The sequence below is a fragment of the Petaurus breviceps genome, unplaced genomic scaffold (genome assembly GCF_028583685.1).
Source record: "Petaurus breviceps papuanus isolate PSGF00001 unplaced genomic scaffold, PetGlider_PUasm1.0 216, whole genome shotgun sequence".
Lineage (NCBI taxonomy): Eukaryota > Metazoa > Chordata > Mammalia > Diprotodontia > Petauridae > Petaurus > Petaurus breviceps.
The window spans coordinates 4,837,571-4,850,978 of record NW_027185867.1 but is presented as its reverse complement, the minus strand read 5'-3'; the positions used below and the strand labels follow the sequence as shown (position 1 = coordinate 4,850,978).

Genomic DNA, 13,408 nt, shown 5'->3' with positions numbered 1-13,408 from the left:
AAGTATATAAGGAAAGTGAACCAAACTGGTACAATGGAAGTTAGAATTTTATATAGAATGCTCTCCTCATTACATTTTCAGAAAGCAAAAAGAGAGGGAAAGAGAAGAAAAGGAACTTCTAAATTCAAGAAACAAAAATTATAATATCAGTTATATGTTCTCTTCTCTACAGGATTGATATTAGGTAGCATTTAGGTAATGCCATCAATTATATAGTCCTCTGAAATAGCCTGTGTCTTGTCAATTCACAATGGGTTTAAAATCACTGAGCTGAAGGCTATCAGTCACGGCTGATGCCTTTGCAGAGCTCTGCACTGAGAGCTACATTTCCCTCTATGAGCCTTGGAGCTAAATAATCACATGCATTTTAATCAGCCAAATGGCAGGATGCTACTTTTTTTTTTTTTAATGACACATCTAAAGGAAATTCTGCTGCCTTTGATGGCTAAAATTCCATGCATGTATGGTCAGGGTTAGTGAGGATGTGGTTGCAGAGTCAGGCCTAGTGGGCTGGGCTGGTTAATAACAAAGACGCATGCAACGGCCAGCCGATGGGAATGGACATACTACCTTTGATGAATACGATCTCTTGAATGCCAAGACGTGTGGTACATAAATCGACTTTAGTTTGGGTACAGAAAACAAACAAAACAGTAACAATGACAATAATTAAAAATAAATTAATTTTAAAAGAACACACAGAAATGGAGCAAAATCAGTTAGATGCTTAAAACATACACAGGACTAAAATTAATTTTTAAAAATGTTACATAAGACTCCATGGATGATGAACTTGGTGTGGTGGAGTATGCAAGAACCTAGGATGCCATCTGTTCCAAAGCCTCTAGCAGCAGCATCGCAGTCATCTCTAGCTTTGTCACAGGATTTTCCCTTTCACCTTACTACCCCAACCACAATACAGCTCTTTTTTCAGAACATTCTCTTTAAAGTAGCTCTATGTAAAAATACTTTCTCTTCCACCCAATATCTGTATATGCTGGATTATCTACATTAGTCATGACATATATGACAACAGGTATGCTTAGGAATATTCACTAAAGCAGCTGAATTTGACAAAAGTTTCTTTTCTCCAGAATACCAAAAGTTATTGTCCTATGGATGTAGAGGAAGTACAGTAGAGAGCTGAGAGGGAACCTGAACAGTTTCCCCACAGGCTTCACCTGTTAAGAGAATTTCAGATCTGATAGAAGTTATTTCATATTTAACATCCTTCTCACTGTCAATTATTATTAACGTAATAACAATGACAATAATCATCATATGTATAGTGTTTTAAAGCTTCTAAAGCATTTTCTTCATGTACTGAGGGGCATTTGGTTTCCCCTGAGACCTAACTGAGGTAATCAAGTAAGAAGCCATTAAGAGAGGTAAAGAAGTATTAATATGAAGTGTCTATATATCCTGACATCCATTTCCAAAGTATGAAAAAATCCTTTGAACTGGAAGGGAAGCGACTTGCTGAATAAAGATTGGTCACTCCATGGAGACCCTTAAGAAGTCTGCCAATCTTGAAATAGTTCTGGAATTTGAGGCAGGAAATAGCCTTGTAGACTGAGACACTGCATTTAGCAGGAGGCAGTTCAGAGTTAAACAGTTAGAAGCCGAGAACAGAGATACACTCTCTAGATAGACATAAATAGGCAGTATTAAAGACAGGAAGATGTTTGGAGGAGTGCAAAGCTGGGAAGCAGAGGAGAGTCAACCATGGATTCAGGGAAGCATTAGCCCTGACAGTTGGGAGAGGAATTATGAAGAGGACCAAGCCCAGGAATCTAGCCGAATGTCCCATCCTGCAGAGATGCTGCAGTGAGGGGGAAGCAGAATGAGGATACCACAAGAAGAGAAAGGACACTGATGCCCTGTAGCATCAGATACACGAGTCGACCTAGCTATGTGTTCCCTACATGTATCCTCTACTCTTCCCATTCTGTGTATTTGTGCCCAGGGCTTATTAGAAGGAGAGGGTGAATATTTTGTTGACATTGTTCTTAAGCTATTTTAGTACAGGCCTTTGCATTCAGCTGTGTTTACTGGCTCACAATTAAAGGTAAGTTTGCCAGGGGCTGCTCATAAACTATAGGTTTTGGAGTGCGGACCCACCAGGTTTGAATCTTGACACTGAATATAAAAATCACCCTCTGGGAAGGCAATCCGGTGAGGTATGTAGTGCAAATATTGCTGTGCCCATTTTATAGCTTAGAGAAATGATATTATTTTCCCAGAGTTGTACAACTATAAGAACTAAGACCAAATCTAAGTCCTGTGATTCTAAGGATGCACAGAGGAATGAGTGCTGGATTTGGTGTCAGTCTACTTTGGTTCACACCCTAGCTTTGTGACTTATTTAGTATCCCTGTGACTTCAGGTAAGTAGTTTAAATTCTCTAAGCCTCAGTTCCTCATGTGAAAAATGAAGGGAGTTGTACTAGATGGCCTCTCAGATTCCTTCTAGCTTAAAATCTATGACTGAATGACTTGAATACCAGTGGTTCTCATCCATCCATCCATCCATCTATCCATCCATCCATCCATCCATCCAACCATCCATCCATTTCTTTATCCAGTTATTTATTTGTTTAGTCATTCATTTACTTATTTTAAACACCAGATCACAGCGGAATTAGTAATCATGTCACTGTACCTTAGAATAATGGGATTTAAAGATGGAAAGGCCTTTAGAAATTATCTAGTCTAACCATCTCATTTTAAAGATGAAGTAACAAAGAAGTAAAGTGATTTGCCCAATGTCATATGGGTAGAAATAAGGCAAGCTACATCTTGAATTAAATCCTTGGACTCCAAATCCAGGATACTTTCCATACTGCTTTCCTATTATTCCTGCCTTTGTCTAGTATTAAATAAGGGTTCCTAGCTCTCCCTTTCATCTGCTAATCCTGATAGCAAAATGGAGGTAGTGTTGGAAGAAACATTCGGTTTTTAGTTATATGATCATAGTGATCAGACAGCTTAAGTATCTTGATTACAGCATATTTAAAACTTGATCAGGAAAACACAAAGAAAATTGTGATTTAGAGATGTAGCTGATGTTACATTAACCTTAATGTCCTATTTTCTACTCTTAGAAATTGCACCAGTCTAGTGCAGTATAAAGAGTGAGAAAAAGAACTGATGTTATCTGAATACAAACTGAAGCATACTTTTTTTTTTTTAAACTTTCTTTGTCTATTTTTTCTTTCACAACATGGATATGTTTTGCAAGACTACACATGTATAATCTATATTGAATTGCTTGCCTTCTCAATGAGGTGGGTGGGGAAAGAGGAAGGGAGAGAATTTAGAACTCAAAATTTTAAAGACAAATGTTAAAAATTGTTTTTACATGTAACTGGGGAAAAAAATAAAATACTAAACAAACAAAAAAATAAAAAAAAGAGTCCCGGGAGCGCAGAGACCTGGTTCTTGTCCTGGAGTTATCAATAATTAATTGTGTTACCTCAGGCAAATCACCTAACCTCTCTGGGTCTGTTTCCTCATTTTAGTATTCCTTTTAGCTTTAAAACTATGAGACTTAGGATACTAGATGATCTCTCAGATGCTTGCCCATTCTATGACTGCGGTTCCTGTGTCCATCTGAGTCATGGGGAAGAAAGGAAATCCCTTTTGCCCCTAATGTTTGCCAGGCTCTTAGAGATGCCTCAGTAAATGGCTAGTGTTGTTCCAGTGCTGGCTTTGGCAAAAGCATCTCAACCAATCTGCCAGGGCTGACTAATTTTCTTGCAGGCCTTTCAGTTAATAAGAAAGATCATTCGACAGCACAAGGAATGACGAATGGAAGGCCTGCCATGTGGTTTGACCACTACCAAGCTCAGGCAGGACTGATGGTGAAACAGAAACAGTTTTGAAGCATGACAAGATACTTTTCATAAGCCCCCCTGCAAGGTATTCCATCTCATCAAACAGAATCTCCAAGTTGAAAGAGGCCTCCTACAACACCTAGTCTCAATTGTATTTTTATACTAAGTGGTCATCTCACTTTTGCTCAAGAGACTTTCTATCTACCAAGTTCGGGCTATCATCTCTCTTTTGGACTACTACAATAACCTCCTAATTGGTCTTCTTGTTTCAAGTCCCTGCTCACTCAGCACATAAAGATTTGTAATTGATGTAGGAATTACCCTTAAATGAGCTGTCTCTGTACAGTCAGACCATCAATTTTCCAAGGCAAAGATCCGAATTAATAATACATTCGAATTATATTACAATCAGAATTAGTAAACAAGGGGCAGCCAGGTGGTGCAGTGAGTAAGAGCGCCGGCCCCAGCGTCGGGAGACCCGGGATCGGTTCCGGCCTCAGATATTTGACACCCACACAAAATAACTGGCCATGTAACCTTGAGCAAGTTACTTAACCCCAATTGCTAAAAAAAAAAAAAAAAGGAAAAAGAATTAGTAAACAAAAGCAAAAAACAATAATGAGAAAATATATGGTGCAAAAAAGAAACAACACAATGTTGAACTACTTCAGTAATTAGCAATAAAAATCGGAAATGGACGATATAAATGATATCATTACGGATCATAATAATTTTAGACCTCCCTACAACCACAACAAAATGTAAAAAGTACACAAAGAGTGCCTTAGTTATCAAACATTTGACTTACTTGCCAAGTTAAGAAGATGGCAGCCAAAGACAACAGTTTAGAGCACAGCCACTAAACTGTATGTAAGGATCCCACAGGCTGCATATTAACTTAGATGATTTAACTTAGATGTTAAAATTATCCATGTTCTACTGTATTTTAAAAATTCTGTTAAATGTTTCCCAATTGCATTTTAATCTGGTTCAGGCCTTATTCCAGGAGTGTGGTGGTGTTTGACACTTTTGATTCAGAATATAAACTTGTTTGTAAAATCTTACAAAGGATAATGGGCAATTATAAGTGATATTATCTCATAAAGCAGATAATGCATGAATGAAAAAGCAATTATTAATTTGCATATTGTTATATGCAAAGCACTGGAGATACACATAGAAAATTAACTATAATCTCTGTTTTCAAGGTGTAGGAAACAAGTAGGTTGATTGACAACAGATCACAGGATCACAGATTCAGGGGTAGAAGGAGCCTTGGAGGTCATTCACAACACTCTGACTCTATGATGAGGAAGGTGAAGCCCAGGGAAGCTGCCTGCTTAGCCTGAGCCTCCTAGCTCCTAGGCCTCACCCCACTGAAATAATCTCATATTTATTTTGTATATACTCACATCAATCAATCTGCAAGCATTTATTAAGTGTCTTCTATATGCCAGGCACTGGAGATGTAAAGGCAAAAATGCTATTCAGCAATTGCTTTCATCTTTACTATTTTTCAGTTTATAGAAGGATATAGGGAATATAAAATTCCACTGTGAATATATGATTATAGCAATGAAAAAGCATTTGATTTGGTAGAGCAAAATGCCATCTTAAAACCAAGAAGGTGTCTCTTATCTGTATATCGAAATAATTCAAGATTTCAAAAAAAGACAGCAAAAATAGCTAGAGCTTCTCTAGTGCTTTCAGGTTTACAAAGCACTTTACAAATATTATGTCACTTAGTCCACTGAGAGGTGGGCACCCTTATCACCTCTACTTTATAGCTGAGGAGATTGAGGCAGACATCTGTTAAGTGATTTGCCCAGGTCACAAGCTAACAGGGGTCTGACGCTGCTAGCAAAGGTCTGACTCCAGGCCCAGTGTTTTATCCATGGTGTAACTTAGCTGCTTCCTAACACATGACAACAGAAATAACCCTATTTCAATACCTTGGGACCATAAACATTATGCAAGACAAAGAAGTTTGCTTGCCAAAGGTGTTTGCCATGCAGAGTCCAGGTTGAAGAGGAAATCTCTGTGGATGGCAAGGTTCTCCAGATGTTGCTATGTGGGCTGTATAAAGTCCTGGAACATGGCAAGACTTCTGGAAAGAGATGTGCAACCACTTAAAAGAATCTAACCTGACTCTCCACACTGGGAAGGCCAATGAGATAAAGAATGCTCACTGCCCAGATTACACTATGCATTTGGACAGTCAACTTGTAGTCCTTGTCTATCAGTCTGTATGTCTGGAACACAGCATTGATAGAAAACTAGCTGGGCTAGGAACTGATTAGGAAGGAGTGAGTTAGATTATCTTTGGAAAACTGCAAAGCTCTTTTGAGCTTCCCAAGGGAAACAATGGCTCATATTTTTAACACCAATTTATTTAATAAACAATTAATTAAAAAACCCCCCAGTAGCTCTGCATGGAAGCAAGATGTGAAATACAACAGTTTCTGAAGAATTAAAAATGAACATTACATAGAAAGTAATGGAGAGATGCATGGTTGGTGTGAGAAGACTACCATATAAGCAACGAGCAAGGACAGGAATAAGTGACGTCATCAAGGAAATGTAAGATAGGAAGAAAAGACAGGCTGGTCACATGTCAAGGGTGAAGGATGGTAAATAGAAAACCCTTGCGATGTCAGGAGAAAGCAAGAAAGCCTCCAGAATTTTGGTTTCTAGAAAACTTATGGGAGGACAAGGAAAATGGAAAAGAATTGCATGGTTTGGGCAGATATGGATAGGTTATGCCCTTCTTCACTAAAGGGAACTTATAAATCTACAATCTCACAGATCCTTGAATTATTTTACATAGACTTAGATATACATATGTTCTTTCTAACAAATGTAAACTCCACATAGACAACGACTGTTTCATTTTTGGTTGGTGTCTGCCGCTATGAAATCAAGTCTGCACTTAAGTGTTTATTAAATGCTAACTGTTTGACTGATAAATCCTATCACACTCTGGGAAGGGCTTTAACCGTCAGACCTTTTTCCTTACCTCAAGCCTGTATTTTCTCCTTTGTAACTTGCACCTGTCACTACTTGTTCTGTCTTCTGGGTTCAAACAAAACAAGTCCAGTTCCTCTTCTGAGTCATAGCTCTTTAAATACTTGGCCCCTTCTTCTCCAGGCTAAACAAATCCAGTTCCTTCAAACCTTCCTTATATAGCATAAACTTAAGGATGTGCACCATTCTGGTGACGGTTGTCTGGATGCTGTCCCAGATTAATGGACTAAGCTGCTTAGCCAGCTCTTCTAGCTGTCCTAACCCAGGGGTTCTTGTAAGGTTCCACAGGTAATTATAGTTTAACATCAGTGCTATGACTTGAGGAAACCAGATGGGGAATATTTGATAAGAATTAAATTTACTATGTCCTATACTGGGGAGCCTAAAGGTCCAGAGTAGCTATCTATCTGAACTTCTATGCTTTCTGCTGGCTCAGGCCTGGGCATGACTGGGTTGAGTCTGAAGAAGAGATATTTGTTCTTGATTGATGCAGAGTTGGCAAAGACTTGGGAAAAAGATGAAATAATATTATCCAATTTCAATGACTAATTTTTGTTCAATCTAGGATGTTTCTTAAAGAGATATTGCCAGAACTACAAATGGTGCTTGAGGCCACCATTAACTATTTGTGCCTGCTACACTATAACTGTGGTCTATGATAAATGGACCTACACATCATCTCATCAGGCCTATTCTCCTTTCCCTCTCCCTGACTCTTCTAATCAGTTATCAGATTGGTCTGTCTCTGAGAGTTTGTGATGAAGGCAGAATCCAAGTCAAATGACTTAGGAAACTTTGAGAAGATGGTGTGTATTTCCCCCCCCCCCCACCCCCCTTTGGGAAAGTTGTTTCAGTTCAATGTGAAAAGAAAGTGAAGAGTTAATAGAAATTGCTCATCTCTCCAAAGATGAGCTTTCCTACTTTTCCAGCAGATGACAATGTAGGATGTTTATTGAGGGCCTCATATCCCTTGCCCAGGGGCAGGGTTCAGAGCTAGGGTCAGTGTGTCTGTGTGAAGGCTCTTTTCAGGTCTGTTGACCGTTCCCACCTCTTTCCCCTTTCATTGATCTCTGCTCCCTCCCCCTTCTGCATTTTGACTGCCACAGTCTGCCCTGCAAAGGATCTTGAGGACCAAAAGATAGTACAAAGAAAGATGGTGGTGGTGGTAGAAGTACATTATTCCAAAGACATAACCCTTTTACTTCCCAGGAGGGATTAACTGTATCTTCTGATCCCAGGAGAAACAGTGTAGCCAAGCCAAATTTCCAGAGTCAACCACTTTTATCATTCCACTGATTACTTGATTACTTATTCTTGAAAAACCCACCCTCAATGGCAGGATATGTAAAACAAGCAGAAATGACGATCCTCAAGGTTCTACACTTAGTTATTGTTTATCCCTTTGCAACAAAATGTACCCACATTAAGGGCAGTCCTTTCAGCTCAAGAAGTGTGTAGTGTGCTTTTATCACCATGAAAACTGATAGTTGTACATGTGATTTCCACAGAGAATTTTTGAACAGAGAGGAGAAAACACATATTCTGGTTTCTATAATTACCATGTAAGTGGGAGACCAGATACTTTTGGGATCACAGGCTAAAAAAAGTCTGGGGATGTGTCCAAGAACAGCTATAATTTCTCCTACATGAGAAAGAGTCCTTACATACATCATGCCATACAGATACTAAAAAAATCATAGCTCCAGGTGATTCTGGTTAAAACCTTGCTAGAGATCAGATGAAAAACTGAGGTAGTTTCCCCTTGATGAATTTTGTTTGTCATGATTACCCTTCAACTCATGTCAAAGGCCAGTCTGTCCCTAAGTCGCCCCTTTCTCTTGGAGTCACTTACACTTTAGGCTTCAGAAGGATGAGTTCTTTTAGGAGCAAAGGGGCCCCCAACTGCAATGTCATCACCAATTTGGCACTGGGCCCTTTTCATGTTATGAATATCCAGAAATTCATCATAAAAATTTATACCCTCAAACTGTTCATCAGAAGCACTTCAGAAAGATCTATTTTTCAAGACTAGACTCAGTTCAAGTGTGTCTTTCCACAGAGACAACAGCTCCTTCATCCAAGAACAACAGAAGTAACTGGCTTTCTTGAGCAGAAACCCAACAATTGGTCATAGGTTTTTCTGTGTCTTAGAAAACATTCCTTTCCTCCCCACCAATCATAAACAGTGAGTTTAGTAGGAGACTTTGGAAACCTTCTGTCCTTTCTAACACCATTAATGCTCATTTGTTTATGCCTACCTCTCTCTTGGACTTTTGGGAGGACCTCTCCAGGATATCATCACTGGAGAGATCAGAGTCCTCTGAGAAACTCAAGTGTCGACGTAGTTGCAGCTCTAAGACAAGAAGAAAGCAGGTTAAAAAAGTGACTTAAATCTTATACATTGTCAGCACGTCTCTCTCCATATAATGGACCCTGATAACTTGGCTACTATTCTTTGTCAAGAAATAAAGTCAACCCCTCCAAACAAAAACAACATAAGTAGTCTAAATATAATGGTTCCCTTCCTCTATGTCTCATTCATTGCAAATAAAGATATGGGAGGGTGGGAGCAGATTTAAAGACATGCAAAGTGTAATCATAACAAGGTCCTATGTTGATACCCGTGGAGGTCTCTATTATCATACCTGTTCTGACCATAGGAGACATCTTACGCTTCCCAGAGTCCACTGTGGCACCACTGGATGGAGTGCTGGGGCAGGATTTATTGTCTACCTTCTTCTTCTTGTCCTTCTTATACCCTGAGAATACAGATTTCCACAAAGACTTAGGTTTGGCAGCTGATTCCTCCAGGACACTCCCACTGGGCTTTTCTAGTGGCCGGCCCTCATTCTTGGATTTCTTCTCTTTCTTGTTCTTTCGGGGGGAGAAGAGTGAAGATCTTTTCTTGCTTTTTCCACTAGAGCCTTCAGAGGATGTGACAGAGCCATCAGGGCCTCCTGAATCAGATGGAGGGGAAAAGAATTCCTCACTGGTTGCTTCATGCTTTAGGGTGGGCACCTCAGACCTTCTGAGAGCTGACTGCTTCAGGGGTTCTGAGACCAGTGGCTCTCTCGTTTTGGAAGGCAAGGAAGCTGCTTTGTTTGAGACCCTAGAGGTTCCAGCTGCAGTGGATGTTGCCATCTCCATCTCTTTCATCTTTTTTAACTGCTTGGCCATGGCATCTCGCAATGCCTGGCTCTTCACAGATTTCTCTCTGGCTCTCATCCGCTCTTTGGCCAGTTCCTTGGCTTCTGGAGACACCACAGGCAGCCCCCTCTTTTCTTGTTGGGACTCACCTTCCAAAGCAGGCAACCGGCCATTCTCTTTGGCCAAGGGTAGGTAGAGAGTCTTTTCTGAGGAGGGCCAGCAGCTGGGTGGGGTGAAGAACTTTTCCTGGAAGCTCGTATCTTCTGTCTTCTCATCATATGTGTCCTCCACATCATCAGCAAATGGAATCTCATCAACACTTTCCACAAATGACTTCCGCACCTCTTCTCTGGATGGCTGGGATGGTTCTTGGTGGGGCCGAACAAGGGATATGGAAGAAGTGGTCTGTGAGGACTTGGGCTCAGTTTCATTCTGCCAGGAAGCCTGTTTCTTTCTTCGAAGAGTTGCTGGTTTCTCATCTGGCGGTGGGGGAGGAGGAGGGCTTGAAGGTGGTGTGAGCATGGTTGAGTCAGAGGTATTAAAGCTCTGACTGGCCAAGGTCCTCATGTTGGAGGAGCTCCCATGAAGACCCAGGCCAGAGCTGCTGGACAAGTCTTTCCTCTCATCATGGATTAAGCTTTTCAGTTCTTTCTCAGAGGGTGATTTAGGAGTGAGCAGTGATGGCTGATCACTATCTAACTTTGGTATTCCTGGCCTTCTAGGAGAAGGCTGGGGTTTTAGAAGATGAATTTCTTCATCTTGAGACACCTTCTTGGTTGGATATGACTTTAGGGATACAGACTCCAGGCTGGGCAAAGTGAAACTCGGTTCACTGCTCTTTTTCCTGTCCACTGGGGTGAGCCCAAGGCTCCTGCGTATTTCAGCGCTCTTTAACCAAAACTCCTCCACGAGGTCACTCCGTTTTATGGCTTCATCTACAGCACCAGGGCTGCGCGGCTTTTCCACTATATCATCTTGATCTTTACGGGTGAGGGAGACCAAAGGAGTGGATGTTATTATGGGACTGGGTTGAAAACATATAGGAGACTCTGTGGGGGATGGAATGGATGTTTCAGAGGAAGGCTGGGGCTGAGAGCAGATGGGAAGTTGTGTGGAAGGTGAAGTAGAAGCCACTGAAGGAGACACGGGTCGGGACACAACTGGGGAAGTGGTCACGATGGCTTCTGGCAGTGCTGCTGGCTGGGATCGGATAGGAGACAGTGTTGCAGGAGTGCTTAGAACCTTCTGGTCATCGGGGATTTCAACTTCTGGCTTTTCTTTGATGAGGAATATATCTGGGAAAAGGGGCTCCTCTGGAGACTTCTCTTTATTGAAAACTGAAGAGAAGGGGACTTGGATGTCCTACAAAAAGAAGCAAATAAGTAGAAATTATTTAGGATGAGTCATTTTCCTTAATGTTGTCTGTCCCTTTAAAGATTTCTTTCTGGGGCGGCTAGGTGGAGCAGTGAATAGAGCACTGGCCCTGGAGTCAGTAGGACTTGAGTTCAAATTCGGCCTCAGATACTTAACACTTACTAGCTGTGTGACTCTGGGCAAGTCACTTAACTCCAATTGCCCTGCCTTCCCCCCTCCAAAAAGAAAAAGAAAAGATTCCTTTCTAAGAGGTGTATTTTTTTTAAAACTCCCTCCCATACTATTCATTATGAAGAGCTTTCTTAAATTCTGTAATTTATTGACTCAGTATGTTGTTTGCAGAATTTACATGTTGAGTTTTCAAGCATTTTAATGCACTCAGGCACCTCAAATTCATTTTAGATTCCCTCTAAATGATTTAATTTCTTAATTCAGTTTCTACTGGCAAAAAAGGACGTACAAACTGGAACTCATTTTACATCTAACAAAATTCCAAAGATTTAAGGCACATAGCTATGCATAGTAGTGATATGAGTCCCACAACTGTCAACAGAATTAACAATTAATACTTGTGCTTTCATATTTGTTTAAATATACCATTCTTTTTATTTTTCAAAATGACTTTTCTAGGAGCTCAAAGCTTTTTACAGATGTTCTTTTGTTTATCCTCATATTATACCATGTGAGGGGTGTGTTTGTGTATATATGAGGTATATATATATATATTTCATAGTGAGAAAAAACTGAGGTATTAAATTTGCTTTCTGAAGAAGCAAATCATTAAGATTTAGTAGAACTCTGGTCCATCATTGACCTTTGTCTTACATTATGCTACTTTTCCAATTAAAGTGATTTGGTCAAAATACACCTGTAATTTCTGTTAAATCTTTGGCAATTCTGTTAGGGAGAACAGAGTCTGCATTTCCTTAGGGTGACAACAAGTTGAGAGTACCTCTTTCTTTGACAGAGACAGTTCCCTGGGAAAGATGAAAGTTGCCGCTAGTAATTCTAGGAACACCTTGCTTTCTCACAATGAATCTGGGCCCAAAAAATCCATGAAAGCTTACCTCTGCTTTGACTCTGCTAATAGGGGAGGGTAGACCAGTACTTTCTAGAGGAGACTTGCTAGGGCTAGAATGTGGAGAGGGACCTTTGGAAAAAAAAAAAACGACAGTCAGTTATGCTGGTAAAGGATGATAGCTCAAATGAATCTGTGATTTAATGTGGATGGGGCATCCTGTCTTATAATACAATTGTAACTTATCTATGACCACCTGCCCTATACTGTTCTTGCCCATGTTCTCCCATACATTTATTAAAAATATAGATGTTAGGGGCGGCCAGGTAACACAGTGAGTAAGAGCACTGGCTCCAGTGTCGGGAAGACCTGGGGATCGAATCCGGGCTCCAACACTTATTACCCACCCAGAAACACCTGGCCGTGTAACCTTGAGCAAGTTACTTAACCCCAATTGCTTAGGGGCGGCCAGGTGGCTCAGCGAGTAAGAGCACCCGCTCCAGTGTTGGAATGACCTGGATCAAATCTGGGCTCAGATACTTAGCACCATACCTAGAAATAACTGGCCATGTAACCTTGAGCAAGTTACTTAACCCCTATTGTTTAAAAAAAAAAAATACATATATATAGGTTAGATGAGAAGGAAAAAATGAAAAGGGAAAACATTAGTCTGGGGGACTGGGAAAGGTCTCCTGCAGAAGGTGGGATTTAAGCTGAGTCTTGAAAGAAGCCAGGGAAACTATGAGGAAGAAGGGGGCAGAGCATTCCAAGCACAGGGGATAGTTGTGGAGGGCAGAGGAAGGAAACACTTGAGGCAGGGAGACCAATTAGGAGGCCTGTTTTAGTGGCCTAGATGGGAAGTAATGATGGCCTGAAGTCAGGTGGTGACTGTATGAATAGAAAGAAGGGGTTGGCTATGAGAGATGCTACAGATATATAAATATCTGTTATATAAATATAAAAAGTTTACATAAATATAAACTGCAAGATTTGGCAAAATCTTGGACAGG

The 13,408-nt window shown here is 40.5% G+C and overlaps 1 protein-coding gene across 1 annotated transcript in view; it reads right to left on the bottom strand.

The window, feature by feature from the left end:
- The window catches only part of MICAL3 (microtubule associated monooxygenase, calponin and LIM domain containing 3), a 246,450-nt gene that overhangs the window by 28,424 nt on the left and 204,618 nt on the right, over positions 1-13,408 (bottom strand). The window contains exons 33-36 of the mRNA XM_069094298.1: positions 12,448-12,530; positions 9,505-11,368; positions 9,118-9,212; positions 571-621 (exon numbers count right to left, since the gene is read on the bottom strand). Of these exons, the coding sequence (XP_068950399.1) occupies positions 571-621; positions 9,118-9,212; positions 9,505-11,368; positions 12,448-12,530 (2,093 nt within the window). The remainder of the gene's footprint in view (positions 1-570; positions 622-9,117; positions 9,213-9,504; positions 11,369-12,447; positions 12,531-13,408) is intronic.